Below are 20321 nucleotides of genomic sequence, written 5' to 3'. Positions count from 1 at the left end.
AGCCCTTCTATAAGAGATAACTAACATCTTGTCATTGGCCACCATCCAGATCGCATGTCCTTCTCTCCCGGAAGGGAGCATAAGATAATGCTCGCTATAACATGCCACCAGACCCCACGCCAGGCTATTTCATTCTGGGTCCCAGAGGGGGGCTAGTGAGAGCCCTCCCCACCCTAAGGGACCCAGCAGCCTGAAACCTCCAGAACTCAACCGCTGCCATGCTCACAGCCACTCCCCACACACTTCAGGCTGAGCCTTACCCAAAAGTGAACCTATTCCTGGACCACACGGCCGCATTCACAGCCGCACAACACTTCATGGAACACACCTACCCATACCAAGAGTACTGTACCACATTGGATGGAGTTCAAAATAGGAGGCAACCAATCTTAGAGGGAAATATTTTTTATAGATATGTGTATAAAAGCACACAAGCCTATCCCCAGACTACCACTTATCTGCCTTATGAGTTTTACATAAACTGAATCTTTTGACTAATCACATAATCCCTTAGTCATTTGATTAAAAACTCTTATTTGAAGGCTATCTGCCTTTCCTCACATAGCATAATTATTTGGTGGACTTTTATCCATTGTTATTACCGCATATCAATCACTTGTTCCTAATAATAGCACAAATATTCTATTGTATGCATACATTGTCATTTATTTGGCACCTTACAGAAAGATGACTATTGTCTCAAATTTCTAAGCTCCTTTGAGAACTGTTTTCTAATTCTGATATGGGTGCATTGTTATTTATTGTTTGGGGTTATTGCTAGTCAGGATGTCGTAAAAGGTCTGGGACGGTCTCTGCCTCAGGAGAGACATACTGGCCATCCCTGCCCACAGGCAGAACTTGTGAGAACCTACACACTCTACCTCAGGAGGGAGCCTACAAACTCGAGAACTGAGCCACCCCTATCACTCTCATAGTAGGTAGGTCCTGCCTGAATATTGACCCTCCCCAGTTCAGGAGGAGCTGAACCTATTGAGAAACACTCAAGAGATGGGAAGGTGCCCTTGGACCAGACACGCTGAGGACGTGGAGGAACTGACATGCACAGATGGATGGCCCCAGAAACCTTGGAAGGACCCAAGCCCCATGTGATCTCCCAAATGACGGCTCCAAAGCAACAATGATTAGGTTTTTCACTGACATGAAGGATACAGGAGAGGAGAGATCTAACAAGGAAAGAGAAAATATAAGTAAACGTCAATGAGAAATTAAGGATCTGAAGAATATAGTAAGAAAACTGAAAATCACTACAGAGAAGTCTAATATAATATGTCCAACACACTGAATGAAACACATTAAAAAAATACTCCAGACGTACCTTTCCAATAAGAATGCTGAATTCCTGAATAAACACAATGACCTATTGGCACCTGTACTGCAAACCATAATAGACAAAAGGAGGGAGGGAAAGAGAGAGAGAGAGAGAGAGAGAGAGAGAGAGAGAGAGAGAGAGAGAGAGAGAGAGAGAGAGAGAGAAAAGGTGCCTGCCATAGGGGTAGGCAATAGGGGTGATGGGAGGGAAACTGGGAACATTGATGGTGGAAATGTACACTGGTGGAGGGATGGGTGTTGGAACACTCTATGACTAAAACCTGATCATAAACAGCTTTGTGGTGGTCGATCTCATAGTGATTCAATTAAATAAAAAAGGATGCTGCAAGGTGCCCCATTAATGATCTCATAATATGCTAAAGAACAAAGACCAACTCTTAGCTCTGCGCTCAGGAGTCATTTCTGGTAGCGCTCAGGGGACCATATGGGATTTCAGGAATCAAACCCGGGTCAGCAATATGCAAGGCGGTACTATCCACTGTACTATCTCTCTGGCCCCCATGCCTAGATTCTTTAATTAATTAATGTATTTATTTTTGCTGTTTGGGTCACACCCAGTGATGCTCAAGGGTTACTCCTGACTCTGCATCTCAGGAATTACTCCTGGCGGTGCTCGGGGGACCATATGGGATGCTGGGAATTGAACCCGGGTCGGCCGCATGCAAGGCAAACGCCCTACCCACTGTGCTATTGCTCCAGCCCCGCCTAGATTCTTTTAAATAGTAAGAGATTTCAAACAAATTTCTCTTGAAGAGAAGCAATGTTTTTATTCCAGAATCATTAGTTCCATTAGAAACTAACATCTTGGGGCTGTAGTGATAGCACAGAAGGTAGGGTGTTTGCCTTGCACGTGGCCGACCTGGGTTCAATCTCCGGCATCCCATATGGTCCCCCAAGCACCCCCAGGAGTAATTCCTGAGTGCAGAGCCGGGAGTAACCCCTGAGCAGCGCTGGGTGTGACCCAAAAAGCAAAACAAAACAAAACAAAAACAAAAAAGAAACTAACATCTTATACTCTTACACGTACTGTATTCTTACCTTAGTCTCTTGCTTGGAATCATATGAAGCAAGTTAAATTGGGCAAGCTCACCTTCCTTCCTTCCTTCCTTCCTTCCTTCCTTCCTTCCTTCCTTCCTTCCTTCCTTCCTTCCTTCCTTCCTTCCTTCCTTCCTTCCTTCCTTCCTTCCTTCCTTCCTTCCTTCCCTTCCTCCCTCCCTCCCCCTCCTCCCTCCCTCCCTCCCTCCCTACCTCCTCTTTCTTTCTTTCTTTCTTTCTTTCTTTCTTTCTTTCTTTCTTTCTTTCTTTCTTTCTTTCTTTCTTTCTTTCTTTCTTTCTTTCTTTCTTTCTTTCTTCTCTTTCTTTCTGGGGTTGACTGGTCAAACTGAGGTTGACCACATGCAAGGCAGTGTACTAGCTCTCTGACCTCTATCAAAGTCCTTTTACTACATAGCAGCTCATATTACTAAACTTGGGAGGGGGGTGCCTGAAATGCTTATTCTTCCTTCCTTCCTTCCTTCCTTCCTTCCTTCCTTCCTTCCTTCCTTCCTTCCTTCCTTCTTCCTTCCTTCCTTCCTTCCTTCCTTCCTTCCTTCCTTCCTTTCTTTCCTTCTTTCTCTTTCTCTCTCTTTCTCTCTCTTTCTTTCTCTCTCTCTTTCTTTCTTTCTTTCTTTCTTTCTTTCTTTCTTTCTTTCTTTCTTTCTTTCTTTCTTTCTTTCTTTCTTTCTTTCTTTCTTTCTTTCTTTCTTTCTCTCTCTCTCTCTTTCTCTCTCTTTCTTTCTTTCTTTCTTTCTTTCTTATCTTTCTTTCTTTCTTTCTTTCTTTCTTTCTTTCTTTCTTTCTTTCTTTCTTTCTTTCTCTCTTTCTTTTTTGAATATAGTGAGGGATAGATTTATTTAAAAATTTTATCTCAATAGAGTATTATAAAGTGAAATTTATCAGCTACATAGGCAGGGTGGGGGGCTGGGAGAGCGAAGGGGTGGGGGTGAGGTTTACTGTGGTTCTTGGTGTGGAATATGTGCACTGGTGAAGAGATGGGTGTTCGAGCATTGTGTAACTGAGACTTAAGCCTGAAAGCTTTGTAACTTTCCACATGGTGATTCAATTAAAAAAAAAGAGAAAAGAATTTACATATAAAAGTTATATATAAGATAATTCTATGAATAAGCTGGCCTTTGTTATAAGGTTTGACTAAAGAGTTATAGGAAAATTTTATGCTGACCCTACTGAGGAGTGAAATCTCCCTCTCTTCAATAATGTTTTATAACATCTTTTGGGGCAAGTTCATTTTCACTTTTTTTATTGCCAGAGTTCTTCTTTTGGTTATTGTTTTTTTGGCTTTTTGGGTCACACCTGGTGATACACAGGGGTTACTTCTGGCTCTGCACTCAGGAATTACTCCTGGCAGTGCTTGGGGGACCATATAGGATACTGGGGATCGAACCCAGGTCACCCGCGTGCAAAGCAAACGCCCTACCTACTGTACTACCACTCCAGCCCCAAGGTTTTACTTACTTATTTATTTGTTTATTTATTTATTTACTGACATATCTGGAAGTGCCCAGAACTTACTCTTGACTCTGTGTTCATGGATCATTCCCTGACGTGATCAGGGGACCATATGTAATGTTGGTGATCAAACTGGGGTTGACCTCATGCAAGGCAGTGTACTAGCTCTTTGACCTCTATCAAAGTCCTTTTACTACATAGCAGCTCATATTACTAAACTTGGGGAGGGGGTGCCTGAAATGCTTATTTATGATATATATCCTATAGTGTCCCTCTGTTACCTTTCTAGGAAGATTTGCCTGTACCCATTCCTATTTTTTACTACTTTTATAACTACTGGAATTAGTATTTGTAACTGGAGCTATGATTTCATTGAGCATCTGCTATGTGCCAGATGTTCTGTATATTTTTGCTAATTCTCTCAAAACCACTAACAAGAAAGCTCTGGGGAACCAGGGAAGGTTTTGCAGAAAGAGTATTTAGTTAGGTCATGAAAAATGAGTAGTAATGAAATGAGATGAGTGGGGATTGGATTGGTTATGAGAGAGAGTATGAGAGAGAGAGAGAATAAAATAAAGAGGGACAAGGATGTGTAATTTGAGAAACTCAGTTTAGTGTGGCTGACGAATACAGAAATGATGGAGGACTGAGGAACATAGGGAGTGGGGTGGGAAACAATAAAGGGTAAAACTGGAGAGAGAAAACAAATTATGAGGGATGTGGTGGAGATAGGATTTCCTCCCCTGAGGACAATGGGAGATTTCTGTATTTTCAAGTTTGATTGACTACTGAACACTAGAAGCTGTGAGTAAATACTTGTCAAATAAATCAATGTTGGGGCTAGAGGATAGTACAGTGGGGAGGGTACTCATCTTGTACTCATATGGTACCCCCAAGTTTTTCCAGGAGTGATCCCTGAGCACAGAGCCAGGAGAAAGCCCTGAAAATTGCCAGGTGTGCCCCCCCCAAACAAAATAAATAAATATTTAACCATTGGAAATTAGTCATGATTAATTGAATACTAATATATGAAAGTGCTGTTAAAGTAACATGGAAATTACCTTTAAATATATGAATAATAAAGAGAAGTCAAGCTCCAAGGACAGTAGAAACAGAGTCAGCACCCTGACCGGGATCACAGATCCTGGTGTCTCACATCAGGGATGTAGCCACGTAACATCTCAGCTTAAATTTTCAGACAAGGGTTTAACAGCCCTGCAATGAGATACAATAATGTTCATATAAATTGATTTTCTAGATCTATTGATTTTAATATTGCAACTTCTTATCCAACCAATTTTAATTTTAGAACTGCATCAGCAATTTTGGGATTTTTCTACATTAAAATTTTTTAAAAAGAAAAATAAAGAGAGGTCAAGTAGGCTCGGCATATGCTCTAAGTCAGCCTGATACTGTTGGCTTTGGCTGTTTGCTTAAATGGCAATTGTTTCCCACATATACATTTTATTTCTTAATTTTTCAAGTCCAAAGAAAAAACTTAGGTGCTCTGAAAAATATATATTTTTTAAGTTTTGTTTTAATTGGTAACATATATGCCAATTGCCTTGAAGTTCCACAGAAAAATTGCTTTAGCTTTGTGTAGATAAGCCATAATTATACATGTCTCAAAATGAATATTTGAGTAAAATTTGGGGCACTCAAACCCCAAATAAGTTTTATTACCAACACTTTCTTAGATGATGTCATGGCTCATTTTTCATTATTTTTCTCTCCTTTTATGTTCTTTGTTAATGTTAATAAATATTAACAAAGAATGAATTTAAGTGGATAATTTTATTTTGAAATACGAGGAGGAAATCTTCATGCTGCAATAATGTCAGAGTTTCTAGATGAAGATGTTGTGAAATTGTTTGTCTAAACACATTTTATTTGGGGTTCAGTATGAATTTTCAGTAGATGTCTTTTAGATAAGAAAGCAGTGATTCAAATGCAATTATATAAACAAGATCAAAGAGGTATTATCGTCAAGGGTATAAAATGAACTTAGAGCACTTAGTCTGGGTCAGCACAGCACCAACTCACCAATGCAAAGGAAGGTAGGTGTCTATGCTATGAAGTCTTTTTAAAATAAAATGTTCTTATCTTCATTTGTTTCCTTTCACAGTGTAGCACATATTCAAAACCAGAAAATGCTGAGTAATAACTTGTTTTGATTGGCTGTACAATTTCAATTATGGGTCTAGACTTGTGTACAATAGTGGATGAAAGTGTATGAAGTACATATATCAAAAGAAGAAAAAATTGTATTGACTTAAAGGATTTGCTGGTTCCTTAAAGAAAAATGATTAATATTCACAGTTTGCTCTTCCTATTTACATTTTGATTCAATATTTTCTTTTTATCATTTATTAATCTGTATATTACATTCTGTCAGTTATTAATGCTATTTAAGATATGATGTACTTTAGTAAAGCATAGGGTAAATTCAGTTCTGAGTATTTGCAAGGGGTGACTTTATATTACTTTTACTTGTTTAATAGCTAAACCTTTTGGATAATCTTCTATGCATACATCTGTTTTATCATACATTTTCTCTCTAGAAAATATGTTTCAGTGATGTGTCTAGATTGTTCATAGAGTGGGCAATTGATTCTTTTCAAAATATAACAATAGATTGGGAGAGAAAAATTTGCAACCGAAATCATAAACAGAGAGAAATGTGTTTATTAAGAGCAAAGGAATAAAAGTAAAAATAAAAACAGTAGAATAAGAAACAAAGAGATAAAGAAACTGTAGAGATTAAGAAACTATTATCACCAGGGCAGGAACAATATACAGAGAGTAGGGTCTCACACGTGACCGACGGGGCTTGGATCTCCAGCATCCCATATGCTCCTTAGAGCCCCATTAGAAGTGATTCCCACTGAAGATCCAGGTGAAATCCCTGAGCATTGCCAGGTGTTGCCCAAAACAAAACAAAAAACAAAACCCACAAAAGTTATACGCTGTAGCAAAGGGCATATCAGCAAAGGGCAAAATCAGGTCTTCTGTGATTAGGTGCTTAACAAATCTAAAAGAGATAATTAAATTGTAGAGATGAGAATCTAAGCAACAATAAAGGAGCAATTGTGACATATAAATATAGCAAATAAATTATTTATGCAGTATTACATAACATCATAGTCTTTATTCTATGGCTTTCCTAAAACTTAACATGAATTATTTTAAATATTTTTGTGACTCAAGTCAGAAGCATCTGAAAATATAAAGGTAGAGATATTAAATTGCTTATTTATAGGCAGTACATTGAAATCTGGACATAGAATTTAGGTGACTTGCTCTTAAATTAGGGATCTGACAGTTACTTATCACAGAGAATCACAGACTATTTTTGCTTAAGATAATTTCCTGATTATCTACTGGTTCTAAGCCTTTCTTTTATAGATGAGGAAATTCAGGCTCAAGAAGATTCCATGGGCAAAATTTTACTTTTTTTTTTCTTGCTTTCTTGGGTCACACCTGGCAATGCACAAGGGTTACTCCTGGCTCATGCACTCAGGAATTACTCCTGGCAGTGCTCAGGGACCATATGGGATGCTGGGAATTGAACCGGGTTGGCCGAGTGCAAGGCAAACACCCTACCCGCTATCACTCCAGCCCCTACTATTTTCAATAAAGGAGAAAAAAATAGTTCTTAACAGTTTTTGATCCACAAATTTATCTTTTTTGTTTTGTTTTGTTTTCTTCTTTTTTTCTTTTCTTGTCTTTTTTTGATTGATCCACAAATTTAAAGAGCTATTATTATTGGTAATTCAGCACTTCTATTTTTTAGTTAAATTGATTTTTTTTCTATTTTAAGGGAAGCTTGAAAAATATATACTTTGTATAATAAATATGATTATAGGTAAAACTTCTAGAGCTGTTCTTAACCCTACAGTTTGAAACAAACCAAATATATCTGGATCTTCTGCTTTTCAGACAGGGAAGTAAGGCCCAAACAAACTAAATATTTTCATCAATTTCTCATAGATCCATGAGACATCTTGAAGTAGAATTCTGTTATTTAACTTCAGGACCAATATTCTCACTTCTAGGGCACCACACACTAAAGATCGCAAAGCTAAAATATAGGAGGTTAATGATTTCATACACCCAAAGCTCAGTAGCTGACTTGTAGGCAAGATCCATACTGTCATGATAGGAGAATATCTTAGGTCATTCACCTGCTGGAAAGGGTCTCCTGAGATGGTGAGGATCCATTCCATAGAGGAAGTCCCGTTGTTCAACTATTCCAGAGAGCCAGATTTTATCAGCAATGATTTTCTTGTTCTAATTGGAACATCTAGACAACAAACTATGGAATGCTTAAATGAGCAAAGTGCCCCCACCCCACACACACAGTTTATTTAAACACTGTGGTTTACAAAGCTGTTCATGATGATTTGTTACAGGCATTCAATATTCCAACACCAATCCCAACACCACTGTCACCTTCCCTCCAGCCACATTTTTAATTTTAAAAATGTACCATAAGGGGTGGATGATAGTACAGTGAGTAGGGCATTTGCCTGGCACATGGCTCACCCGAGTTCATATCCCAGCATTCCCCGAGCACTGCCAGAAATAAATCCTGAGTGCAAAGCCAGGAATAGCCCCTGTACATCGCCAGGTGTGACCCAAAAAGAAAAGAAATACCAGAAGACCCTTTATTATTATTTTTTTGTTTATTTAGTCTTTGGGCCATACCCAGCGGTGCTCAGGTCTTACTCCTGTCTCTGTTTAAAGATCACTCCTGGGGCTGGAGCAATAGCACAGTGGGTGGGGCGTTCGCCTTGCACGCGGCCGACCCGGGTTCGATTCCCAGCATCCCATATGGTCCCCTGAGCACCGCCAGGGGTAATTCCTGAGTGCAGAGCCAGGAAGAAACCCCTGTGCATCGCCGGGTGTGATAAAAAAAAAATAAAGATCGCTCCTGGCGGGACTTGGGGAATCATATGTGGTGCTGGGGATCAAACCTTCGTCAGCTGCGTGTAAGATCGATCCAGCTCACAGGACACACCTCCCCTTCTTTCCTTTGGTTTTTAGGCCATAACCAGTGATGCTCAGGGTTTACTCCTAACTCTGATCTCAGGGATCACTTCTGGCAGTGCTCAGGAAACCACGGGGGTGCCAGGGATGGAATTTGGGTTGACTGCATGCAAGTCAAGTGTCCTACCCACTGTACTATCTCTCTGGCCCACCAGAAAATGCTTTTAAATGGGATAATGTAATTGTGGGACCTAGAATCAAAATGTGATCCTTTTTAGAGTGCTTAAGACAAGTTGCACTTTTGCTATTTGTGTTCACACTTATTACTTCCACTAGACTGTCTACTTTTAAGATCAAGGACCATAGTTTATTCATTCCACGGATGGTTCAAATGTTTACTATGTGTTTGTCTACCTGTGAGTCTCATTCTCTCTGGAATTTGATATTTAAAATAAATCTCTGGTAGTCTGTTGAATATGATTTTCATATTTTCTTATAAATTGATTGAAGATAAAACTTTGTTTAACTGAGACTGAGTCTAGGAGATTTCAGTTAATGGGTGGTAATAGCATGGTAGCTTGATGATGCTTTTGGATAGAATTTATAGAGTTTAGAAAACTCATATTTTTGATGAGTGATTAAAAAATGTCTAGTGAATTTAATCTATTAGAATAAGTAAATAAGTTTGTGTTCAAAGATAACTGTATTGCTCCACTAAGATGTGTATTTTCTTCTCTCACAGTGATACTTGAGAAGGGGAAGAAATCAAATATACCTAGCTGACCTATAATATTTGTAAGATGAAAAAAGAATCTTCTTGATCTTTAAAGTTATCAACTTACACCCAAAAGTCTGAAACTTAATCAGACTAATAGAACTAAAACGAATTCTATCATATCATTTTCCTGCTTGTTGTGATGCCAGTTGATACTGATGCAAACTCTCTGTCAGACAGAATCTGATATTCATATTCTCCTTCTGTCTGAAGCACAGTGTACCCTCTATGGTCTTCCAAGCAACCAAAATTTATTTTGCTTTACAAAGTAACCCACGTGGATCTGACTTTTTATTGTATTGTACTCACATGTGAATCCACGTTTTCTTTTTTGCCTTTGTAATCATTTTTAGATAATGAGCTCCATATATCTTCTGAGTAAAATATTTAAGTCAAATTTACCCAACTCAACTAGCTGTTTTCAACCTCAAGGGAATACCTTATGTATGGGCAAGTTCTAGTTTTCTGGGTTAGGAATAAGTTTAGCTGACTTTCCTTTACACATTATCTATCTTTATCTCATCTTCCTTAACTAGTTTGCTGACCTTTTAAGGCTGGGTTGAAAAAAACATTACTGAAATTATAGAGCCTGGTATTATGATTTTTTCACTGAATGAATTATTTTTAAATTAATATATATGTCTGTCACCTTTTTGGTAGGCTTGCAAGCTTGCCACTTCACTGCTTAGTGGAACTAAGTGTCCTTTGTAAGCAGCACCTTTCCTTTAAGAGCTACTACACCTTTGGGGTATATGGCTCCTAGCCACAATTAAGGGTAAAAAGAAAAGTGAATTGAAGGTTCTATGTAGAAACACCTAATACAAGGCTTACAAGTAAGCATTTGATAAAGGTGTGGTTATACACATATCAATAAATTTCTTTTCTTGTGAATGTTGCTTCTGAATTTCCTAAGGGATACATGTAATCAATTCTTGAATTTTATCTTTGCTTTAGCATGATGGCTATCTTCCTGATGTCTGTACTTTTGGGACTTTCATGTGGGCAAGCAATGTCTTTCTGTTTTCCAACTGAGTATATGATGCACGTAGAAAGGAAAGAGTGTGCTTATTGCCTCACCATCAACACCACCATCTGTGCTGGATATTGTATGACACGGGTATGTAGTTAATCTCACTTCTTTTAGCTGTAAATCAGATGTACTGAGACTTGGTTCTGTTCTGAAAGTAAATGATAAAAATCACAGCCTTATATCTTTAACCTAATGTTTATTAGTGCCTTAGAAGGAGAGTGTTTAGTTTAAAGTAGTGTGTAAATCTATTCAGTGCATCAAGTACAGATAATTTCCTAACACATTTACTTCACAAATTTATTTAAACCACATCTTCAAACTAGGATAAAGGGGAGGTGGGCATCAGTCCCATCTTTATGGGGTTCAATATATACTCAATTGCTACTAGGGAAATAGCCCTAAGAATTTCTCTGGAGTCCTACGGGCAACAATATAAGTGAATTATTTTTCATTCTATATGTTTTCTAAACTCCTGTCATATCATATTGTCTTTTATGTTTTTTTTCCTTCAGGATATCAATGGCAAGATGTTTCTTCCCAAATATGCTCTATCCCAAGATGTTTGTACATACAGAGACTTTATGTACAAGACTGTAGAAATACCAGGATGTCCACAGCATATTGCTCCTTATTTCTCCTATCCTGTAGCTCTAAGCTGCAAGTGTGGCAAGTGTAATACTGACTACAGTGACTGTGTACACGAGACTATCAAGACCAACTATTGTACCAAACCTCAGAAGCTCCAGATGGTAGAACTCTCCACCTAACTGCAATAGTGCTGTAATTTGCAACCTGTTCTGAAACTAATAAAATAACAAATATATTTCACAAAATGGTGTACATTTTCATTCATTTCAGGTTTGTACATACGTTTGGGACCCCAGGCACTTTAGAAGAGAAGTTTTTCTAGTGCCTATGAAGGATGGTTTTTAGTGAAGGCCACTACTCAGGTAAAATGGAGAAGAGAGTCATGAAGTAGTAACAAAAGTCCCTCCTGAAGGAGGCCTGTACGAGTTCTCTTAACATATGAACACAAAAGTAGTTTTTGACATAAAAATATGATGGTGGGAATGTCACACGGTTAGAAGGAAAGGATAATGTGAAAGCAGCTAAAGGAACAGTGGCATCAGGGTATTTGGTAATACCCATATGCAAAGGCTGGGCGTAGGTTTGAGTGGAGGTGGTGAGTCAGGAATATGTGCAATCAACAATATAGTACTTTAGCCCAGTCATTCAAACCACAAGATGAAATGACACCAAAAGTCAGGACACAATATGTGAACTATGATCTTTAATTTAATTACTCTGGTGGGTCAACTGATTTAGGATAGCTTTATTCCAAAAGCCTGGAAAAGAGGCCATGATCATTTTACATATGACAGTCTAAATCCTTTCTAAATCCTTCAAGTAATAGGAGATACTTTCCAGAATTTACACCAAAAGCAACGTGGGCTGTTTTGACTTCTGATGTCATGCAAAAATGAGTACAGTTATGAAAGATTTTAGGGATAGGAGGGACGGGTTAAAGCATTTAATAGGGTAAAATGAAATCCTAAATTCTAATCTAAACCCGAATTTATATTTAAAAATTGTTTCTGGTAAATGTATTTGGTAAACTTCTGCCCAATTAAATTTTCCTTCCTTAAGTACATTTCACAAAAGTTTGTCTTCAATAGATGTGTGAAATGAGAGAGGCTTTGTGCCCTGTAGACTTGATCTGAAAAATACCCATTTATCCTATGTTTGTCCCTTTTTCTCCATCCCCACTGCCAACTTCCAGGTGAAAAATCAGTGGCATATAGGCCAATTGACTTTGCTGTATTTCAGAGCTTCTAAGTCTATTCAGTCAGGCATCTTGTAAATGCCAATCCAGTGACATGGGAGTTGGGGATGGGCTGCTGGCAGTGAAATGCTGTAGGTTAGTGCCAAACCCTCCTATCACAGTGTAGTGCATAGCTGACCTTTATAACAAAGCCAGGAACCCACATTGTTTCCATAAGTTATTTTCATCAGATATTCATATTGGTACAGTCTCCAAATGTTTAGCAGAGGGACCTGGGGGCTCTTAGAACACTCGGTAACATGGACACAGAACTTTTGGATTAGAATAACTCCTCTAAAAATGGTATCCCAAATAAATATCTTAAGCAGAGCAAGAAGACACATATTCAAACCTAGCTGGCAGTAGAAACATGGCTGTTTTAGAATCTGAAAAAGATTTTCCAAGGACTTGAGCTGAGAGGTTTATGGAGGCCCCTTCTGAAGAGTCCAGCTAAGAAAGCAGCAGTGAAAAGGGCTTCCTTAAAATGAAGGGAGAAGGTGAGGCCTATACCCGTGTGGTGAGCTCCTACCAGTCCAGACCACAGAGTTCTGGAGTGGGAGCATTGTGAGCACTTGATTCCTCCCAGGAAAGGCAATCCACTTGGAACAGATGAATGTACAACTTACATTATACTGGTCCTGAAAGTGGAAGGATTCTCCAAGAATCCTTAGGAGAGAGTTTAGGGATGGGCATGACCAATACTTGCTTCCATTGCATACAGAAACTTGGGAATATGGAAATGTTGGTGTGAAGAATTTTGGTACTTAGTTTACAGGCAGGAGAATGAGTGGACAGAGTTTAAAATGGGAAGGAGAGGAACAATTGCTTGTATAAGAAGGGAAAGATGGAAACTTAGAACATTTTTGGATGTGTTATTTATTTATTTATTTGTTTATTGTTTTGTTTTGGTTTTTTTTTTTTTTTTTGGTCACACCCGGCAATGCACAGTGGTTACTCCTGGTTTTGCACTCAGGAATTACCCCTGGCGGTGCTCCGGGGACCATATGAGACGCTGGGAATCGAACCTGGGTTGGCCGCATGCAAAGCAAACGCCCTATCTGCTGTGCTATTTCTCCAGCCCCTCTGATGTGTTCTTTAAATTGAGCCTAAAGCTTATTATGGGAGTGGACTTGGCAGAGGAAAGTTCAGAATCTGTGCTTTAAGAAAAAAGTTCCTCTTGTTCCACATTTGACTTTGAAATACAAAAGTGTTCTTTCATAGCTAAATGAATTTGGAATCAATGCAGAAGCAATCTCTGTTTTTCCACTGGCCAAACACTTTGAAGAGTAAAAGAAGGTACCAGATGGATATATTGGCAAATAAAAGCATGAGACTTCCTCATAAGAGGAAATTCAAGTAATGAAAATCTCTTTTTATATTTTTATTTTTTATGGGGACTCACACTCAAGGGTCCATTTGGTGCCAAGAATAGAACCCAGGGCCTTACATATACAAGGCTGTCTTCTACCAATTGAGCCACACCGCAACCCCCAAATCTCTCTTTTACCTTTGTTTTCATAGGTACTCTTCATTCTTGTTGGATGTACTTCATTCCTGGGTGTCACCTGCATCCCAACTTGAGGTGCCTAACTTCTTTACTTTCTTTTTTTAAAAAAAAAAATTTATTTATTTATTTATTTAATTTATTTATTTTGCATTTTGGGTCATAACCAGTGATGCCCAGGGGTTATTCCTGGCTCTGAACTCAGGAATTTCTCCTGGTAGTGCTTGGGGGATTATATAGGATGATAGGGATTGAACCCAGGTCGTCTGCATGCAAGGCAAACACCCTACCCATCTGTACCATCTGCTCCAGTCCTCCTTTACTTTCTCAGATTCTCCTCTTTCTCAATCTGCATTCACTCTGGGATGTGTTCTCTGCACTCTCTCTGTCTCTCTCTCTCCCTCATGTTTCATAAATAAAACTTTTTAAAAAAATTTTATTTTATTAAATCACCGTGTGGAAGATTACAATGCTTTCAGGCTTAGGTCTCAGTCATAAATAAAACTTTTTGCATCTCCATTTGTCTTTCCCTGAAATTCATTTTTTTCCTGTGAGAACAGACAACAAGCCTGGAAAACCTGGGCAAAGGTTAGGACTTTGTTGTCTGGTTGTCGAGGAGCTCCTATGGGCTCCTGAGTTTTGCCCTCTTGGGAGACTCAGAAGGGGTCCAAGTAGGAAGATAGTGACTGTACACTCTCCAGGAGACTGGCTTTCCTACTGTGGCTTCCCAGGCACCAAGTGTATTCTTTATGTCTACCCTCCTGACATTGTTTGTGCAAAAGCCAAGGGCAGAGGAATGATGAGCGAGTAAGAAACAGTTGGGTCTGGGTAGAGGGTCTTGGGCACTTTGGTGGTGAGGGATGGTGACAGTACATAAGAGCAGAACTGTTAATACTGCTGCAAGCATGTTGCCTAATTGTTTAAAACTTTTCCAATTAAAAAGTTTCAGATATTGAGGCCAGAGAGGTAGTACAATGGGTAGGGCACTTGCTTTGCATGCAGCTGCCCAAGGATTATTACCTGGTACCACTTTTGGTCCCCTGAGCACTGCCAGGAGTGATCCATGAATGCAGAACCAGGAGTAACCCCTGAGTATCACCAGGTGTGGCCTCCAAACAAACAAACAAATTGGATATCTATTTTTGTAAAGTCATAATTCTCCTTAGTAGTTTAATAAGATGCTTTATCTCTTCACTTCTTGACATAGTCTTTCAATGTTTCTGGCATCTTGTCCCCTGGCTATTCCCTTTCCTCCTCAACAACTACTACTTTTTACTTGAATTATTTCTATGGTATTTTCAGGACCCTGTGTTGATATTTCAAAATTCAGAGGACCTCTCTAGCATGACCACCTTCCCCAACGTTGAGTGGAACCATGCTAGGTTAATGATGAGCATGGTGTTAGTGTTATTGGCTATATTATAACATAGCTTCATCAGGAGTCTTCACAGCACAGATGAGAAGCAAAACTTTTAGAATCCTAGCCACTTTTATTTCAACAACTCAGTGTGGAAGATGAATCAGGGGTTTGAATACTAATTGTTCGTGTTGTCTTCCCATAACTTCCCATACCTTCCTTTTCTCCATACCACCAGGCTTCTTACTTGAGATCCAGATAGGGCGTTTGCTTCCAATCTACAAGTGCCAGTTGAGTTGGCAGGTGATAAAATCCCCCTGGAGCCTGCCATTTTGACAAAATGCCTTTCAGTCTGAATCAATAATTGGGATCCCTCCTGTTTAAATGTTCATGTATACCATTGCATGGAGAAATAAATCTGGTTTCTTGCAAGTTCAACTCAGTCGTGGAATTCTTTTTTGCAGCATAGAGCAACAACTAACCAACTGGAGAACTACTACAGACAGAAGTACTTACCTTATGAAGATAACCAGAATACTTTGGTATACTTGAGTGCAGAAATTTGTCTAGTTCATGAGAACTCAATAATATTCTTATAAATATATTTAAATATATATACAAAATAGCACAGCGGGTAGGGTGTTTGCCTTGCATGTGGCCGACGTAGCTGACCTGGGTTTGATTCCTCCATCCCTCTCGGAGAACCTGGCAAGCTACCCATGGAGTATTTGATATGCCAAAAACAGTAACAACAAGTCTCACAATGAAGACATTACTGGTGCCTACTCGAGCAAATCGATGAACAATGGGACAACAGTGCTACATTACTATATACAAAATAGTAGCCACTAGAAATATATATAGCCACTTACTATATACAAAATAGTAGCCACATTCATTTTTTTAAAGAATGAAATACATTTTATTTTAAAAGAAAAATCTGGTATTAGGCAGTATTTACACACTCAGTTCATGATTTTTGAAGACCTAGTCAGAGCCCATAATGAAGAGGATACAAAAGAAATCTGAATTTGAAAAGAAGAAATAAAACTATCACCATTTGCAAATGACATAATAATATACATAGAAAGCCTCTAAAGACTTTACTAGGACCAGAGATGTAGCTCAGTGACAGAGCACTTGCCTTACCTGTGTGAGGCCCTGGGTTCTATTTCTGGCACTGCCAAAAAATACCCTACCAAAATCTATTATTAATATATATATATATATCGCTTTTTGGGCCACATCTGGCAATGCACAGGGGTTACTCCTGGATCATGCACTTAGGAATTACTCCTGGCGGTGCTCGGGGGACCATATGGGATGCTGGGAATCAAACCAGGATCGGCCAAGTGCAAGGCAAACGCCCTATCCACTGTGCTATTGTTCCAGCCCCATATAAGTATATATTTTTAAGAAACTTTGGTATATCTATACAATGGACTACTACGTAGCTGTTAGGAGATATGAAGTCGTGAAATTTGCTTATAAGTGGATAGACATGGAGAGTATCATGCTATGTGAAACGAGTCAGAAAGAGAGGGACAGAGATAGAAGGACTGAACTCATTTGTGGAATATAAAATAACATAACACAAGACCAACATCCAAGGACAGTAGATATAAGGATCAGGAAGATTGCTCCATAGTTGGAAGCCTGCCTTATGAGTGGGCAGGGAGAAGGCAGCTGGAATAGAGAAAGGATCACTAAGAAAATGATGATTGGAGGAATTGTTCCGGATGGGAGATGTGTGTCAAAAGTAGATAAAGGACCAAACATGATAACCACTCAGTATCTGCATTGCAAACCATAATGCTCAAAAGTCGAGAGAGAGTATGGGGAATATTGTCTGCTATGGAGGCAGTGGGAGGGTGGGAAAGGGGGGGTATACTGGCGATATTGGTGGTGGGGAATGTGCACTGGTGGAGGGATGAGTGTTTGATCATTGTGTGATTGTAACTCAAACATGAAAACATGTAACTATATCTCATGGTAAATCAATAAAATTAAAAAATCAACATAATTTTAACAACACCTAATATTTATCAGTAGCAAGGCATTCTATACCTTTCATTGGTTATTTATTTTAATTTAAATGTCTTCACTTAGTATAGGCAAAAACCATCACCACTTAATCATAAGGTGGCAAAATAAACGTTGAACATTTTGGAAAAGTTTCTGTCTTATTAGCTAAAATCTCTAGAAATCCACCAGTGTAGAGTTTGCATTGTGACATTCAGGTCAAATCGCTTCCATTCTTCCCACTTTACTGTCCCAGAGGGACTCTTTCCCATCTGAAGAGAGGACTTCTGCAATGAACCACATCCTCTTTATTCCAGTAAGGATACTAACAAAGAGATCAATACCATTCTTCATTGGTATTATCTTTTCATCTTTCAAAGAATACCTACTTATTTTTTTTTATTACTGAATCACCATGAGGTACAATTTCCATGATTGAGTACCCGTCCCTCCACCTGTGCCCATTTTCTACCACTAATGGTCCCAGCATCCCTCCCACCACCCCCACCCTGTTCCCCACCTCACCCCGCCTCTGTGGCAGGGCATTCCCTTTTGCTCTCTCTCCTTTTGGATGTTGTGGTTTGCAATACAGGTATTAAGTGGCCATCATGTTTGGTCTATAGTCTACTTTCAGTGTGCAGCTCCCATCCGAGTGGGTCCTCCTAGCACCCTTTACTTGGTGATCCCTTCTCTATCTGAACTGCCTTTTCCCCCAGCATGTGAGGCCAGCTTCCAAGCCATGGAGTAATCCTCCTGGTCCTTATCTCAGCTATCTTGGGGGTTAGTCTCCCATTCTGTTACTTTATGTTCCACAAAGGAGTGCAATCTTTCTACGTCTGTCCCTCTCTTTCTGACTCATTTCACTTAACATGATACTTTCCAAGTTGATCCACCTATATGCAAATTTCATGACTTCATCTTTTCTAACAGCTGCATAGTATTCCACTGTGTAGATGTACCAAAGGTTCTTTAGCCAGTCATCTGTTCTCAGGCACTTGGGTTTTTTTCCAGATTCTGTCTGTTGTAAACAGTGCTGCTATGAACATATAAGTGTAGATGTCATTTCTACTATACTTTTTTGCATCTCCGGGATATATTCCCAGAAGTGGTATTGCTGGGTCAAATGGGAGCTCAACTTCTAATTTTTTGAGAATTGTCCATATTATTTTCCAAAAGGGCTGAACCAGTCAGCATTCCTACCAGCAGTGAAAGAGAGTCCCTTTCTCCCCACATCTGTGCCAACACCTGTTGCTTTTGTTCTTTTGGATGTGGGCCAGTCTCTGTGGTGTGAGATGATATCTCATTATTGTCCTGATATGCATCTTCCTGATGATTGGTGATAAACAACATTTTTTAAAATTCTTTTATTGATTCATCATGTGGAAAGTTACAAAGCTTTCAGGGATAAACAACATTTTTTATGTGTCTTTAGGCCATTCGGATTTCTTCCTTGAGAAAGTTTCTGTTCATTTCATTGCCTCATTTTCTGATGGGGTTGGATGTTTTCTTTTTGTAGAGTTCAACCAGTGCCTTGTAAATCCTTGATATCAACCCCTTATCAGATGGGTGAATATCCTTTCCCATTCTGTAGATTGTCTTTGAATTCTGGTCACTGTTTCTTTTGAGGTGCATAAGCTTCTCAGTTTTAAGGTAGTTCCATCTATTTATCTCTGTTTCTACTTGCGTGGCCAGTGGAGTGTCCTCTTTAAAGATACCTTTAGCTTCTATCTCACAGTGATTCAATAAAATTAAAAAAAGAAGGGGCCGGAGCAATAGCACAGCGGGTAGGGCGTTTGCCTTGCACGCGGCCGACCCGGGTTCGATCCCCGGCATCCCATATGGTCCCCCCAGCACCGCCAGGAGTAATTCCTGAGTGCAAAGCCAGGAGTAACCCCTGAGCATCGCTGGGTGTGACCAAAAAGCAAAAAAAAAAAAATTAAAAAAAGAAGATACCTTTAGCTTCAATGTCACGGATGGTTTTGCCAATCTTGTCATCAGTGTACCTTATGGACTCTGGTCTGATGTTGAGGTCTTTAATCCATTTGATCTGACTTTGAGTTTTTTTTTGTTTTGTTTTGTTTTTTTGTTTTTGGGTCACACCTGGCGATGCACAGGGGTTACTCCTGGCTCTGCACTTAGGAATTACTCCTGGCGGTGCTCAGGGGACCATATGGGATGCTGGGATTTGAACCCGGGTTGGCCGCGTGCCAGGCAAACGCCCTACCCGCTATGCTATCACTCCAGCCCCCTGACTTTGAGTTTGATAAACTCAAATTGAGAAGAAAAAGTTATGATTAACTTTGAAGATCCACAACCATTGTCTTGAAAGAATGAAAAGAAAAAGGGCTATTGGTAGCCAAAGGGGATGCCAGGAGGCAGCTGGGCACTTCAGGAGTCCCCAGTGCTTGCCCTTGGTGCCATGGGAATAGCATTGAATCAGGATGTGAAGGGTGCCTTTTCTTTTTAAACTTTGATAAGACTTCTTTTAAATTTATTTTTATTTTTTGGGTCACACCTAGCAGTGCGCAGTACTTACTCATGGCTCTATACTCAGGGATCACTCCTGGTGAAGCTCAGGGAACTACATGTGATTCCAGGGACCAAATCTGGGTTAGCAGCATGCAAGGCAAAAACCTTATCTGCTGTACTATCTCTCCGCCCCTGAAACAACTACTTAATCTTTTAATATTTTGGGCCACACCTCTAGTGCTCAGGAATCAATCTTGGTGGGCTCAGGTGACCATATAAACTGCTGAGAATCAAATCTGGGTTGGCCGTGTACAAAATAAGTGCCCTACTGGCTGTACTATCTCTCAAGCCACATATACCCACTTAATTTTATTTATTTATTTATTTATTTATTTATTTTATTTATTTATTGTGGCTACACCTGACAGTGCTCAGAACATCTTCCTGGCTCTGCATTCAGAAATAACTCCTGGTGGGCTCAGGGGACCATATGTGGTG

General features: G+C 39.4%; 1 protein-coding gene across 4 annotated transcripts in view; it reads left to right on the top strand.

The window, feature by feature from the left end:
* The window catches only part of TSHB (thyroid stimulating hormone subunit beta), a 39068-nt gene extending 27630 nt beyond the window's left edge, over positions 1-11438 (top strand). For all 4 annotated transcript variants that reach the window (XM_055139345.1, XM_055139344.1, XM_055139343.1 and 1 more), the window contains 2 exons: positions 10574-10736; positions 11162-11438. In XM_055139345.1, coding sequence (XP_054995320.1) covers positions 10575-10736; positions 11162-11416 — 417 coding nt within the window. In that variant the 5' untranslated portion in view covers position 10574 and the 3' untranslated portion in view covers positions 11417-11438. The remainder of the gene's footprint in view (positions 1-10573; positions 10737-11161) is intronic.
* Positions 11439-20321: the final 8883 nt, after the last annotated feature.

The sequence above is a fragment of the Sorex araneus genome, chromosome 5 (genome assembly GCF_027595985.1).
Source record: "Sorex araneus isolate mSorAra2 chromosome 5, mSorAra2.pri, whole genome shotgun sequence".
Taxonomy (NCBI): domain Eukaryota; kingdom Metazoa; phylum Chordata; class Mammalia; order Eulipotyphla; family Soricidae; genus Sorex; species Sorex araneus.
Note: the sequence above shows the minus strand (reverse complement) of the source record. Positions and strands in the feature narration are given on the sequence as shown.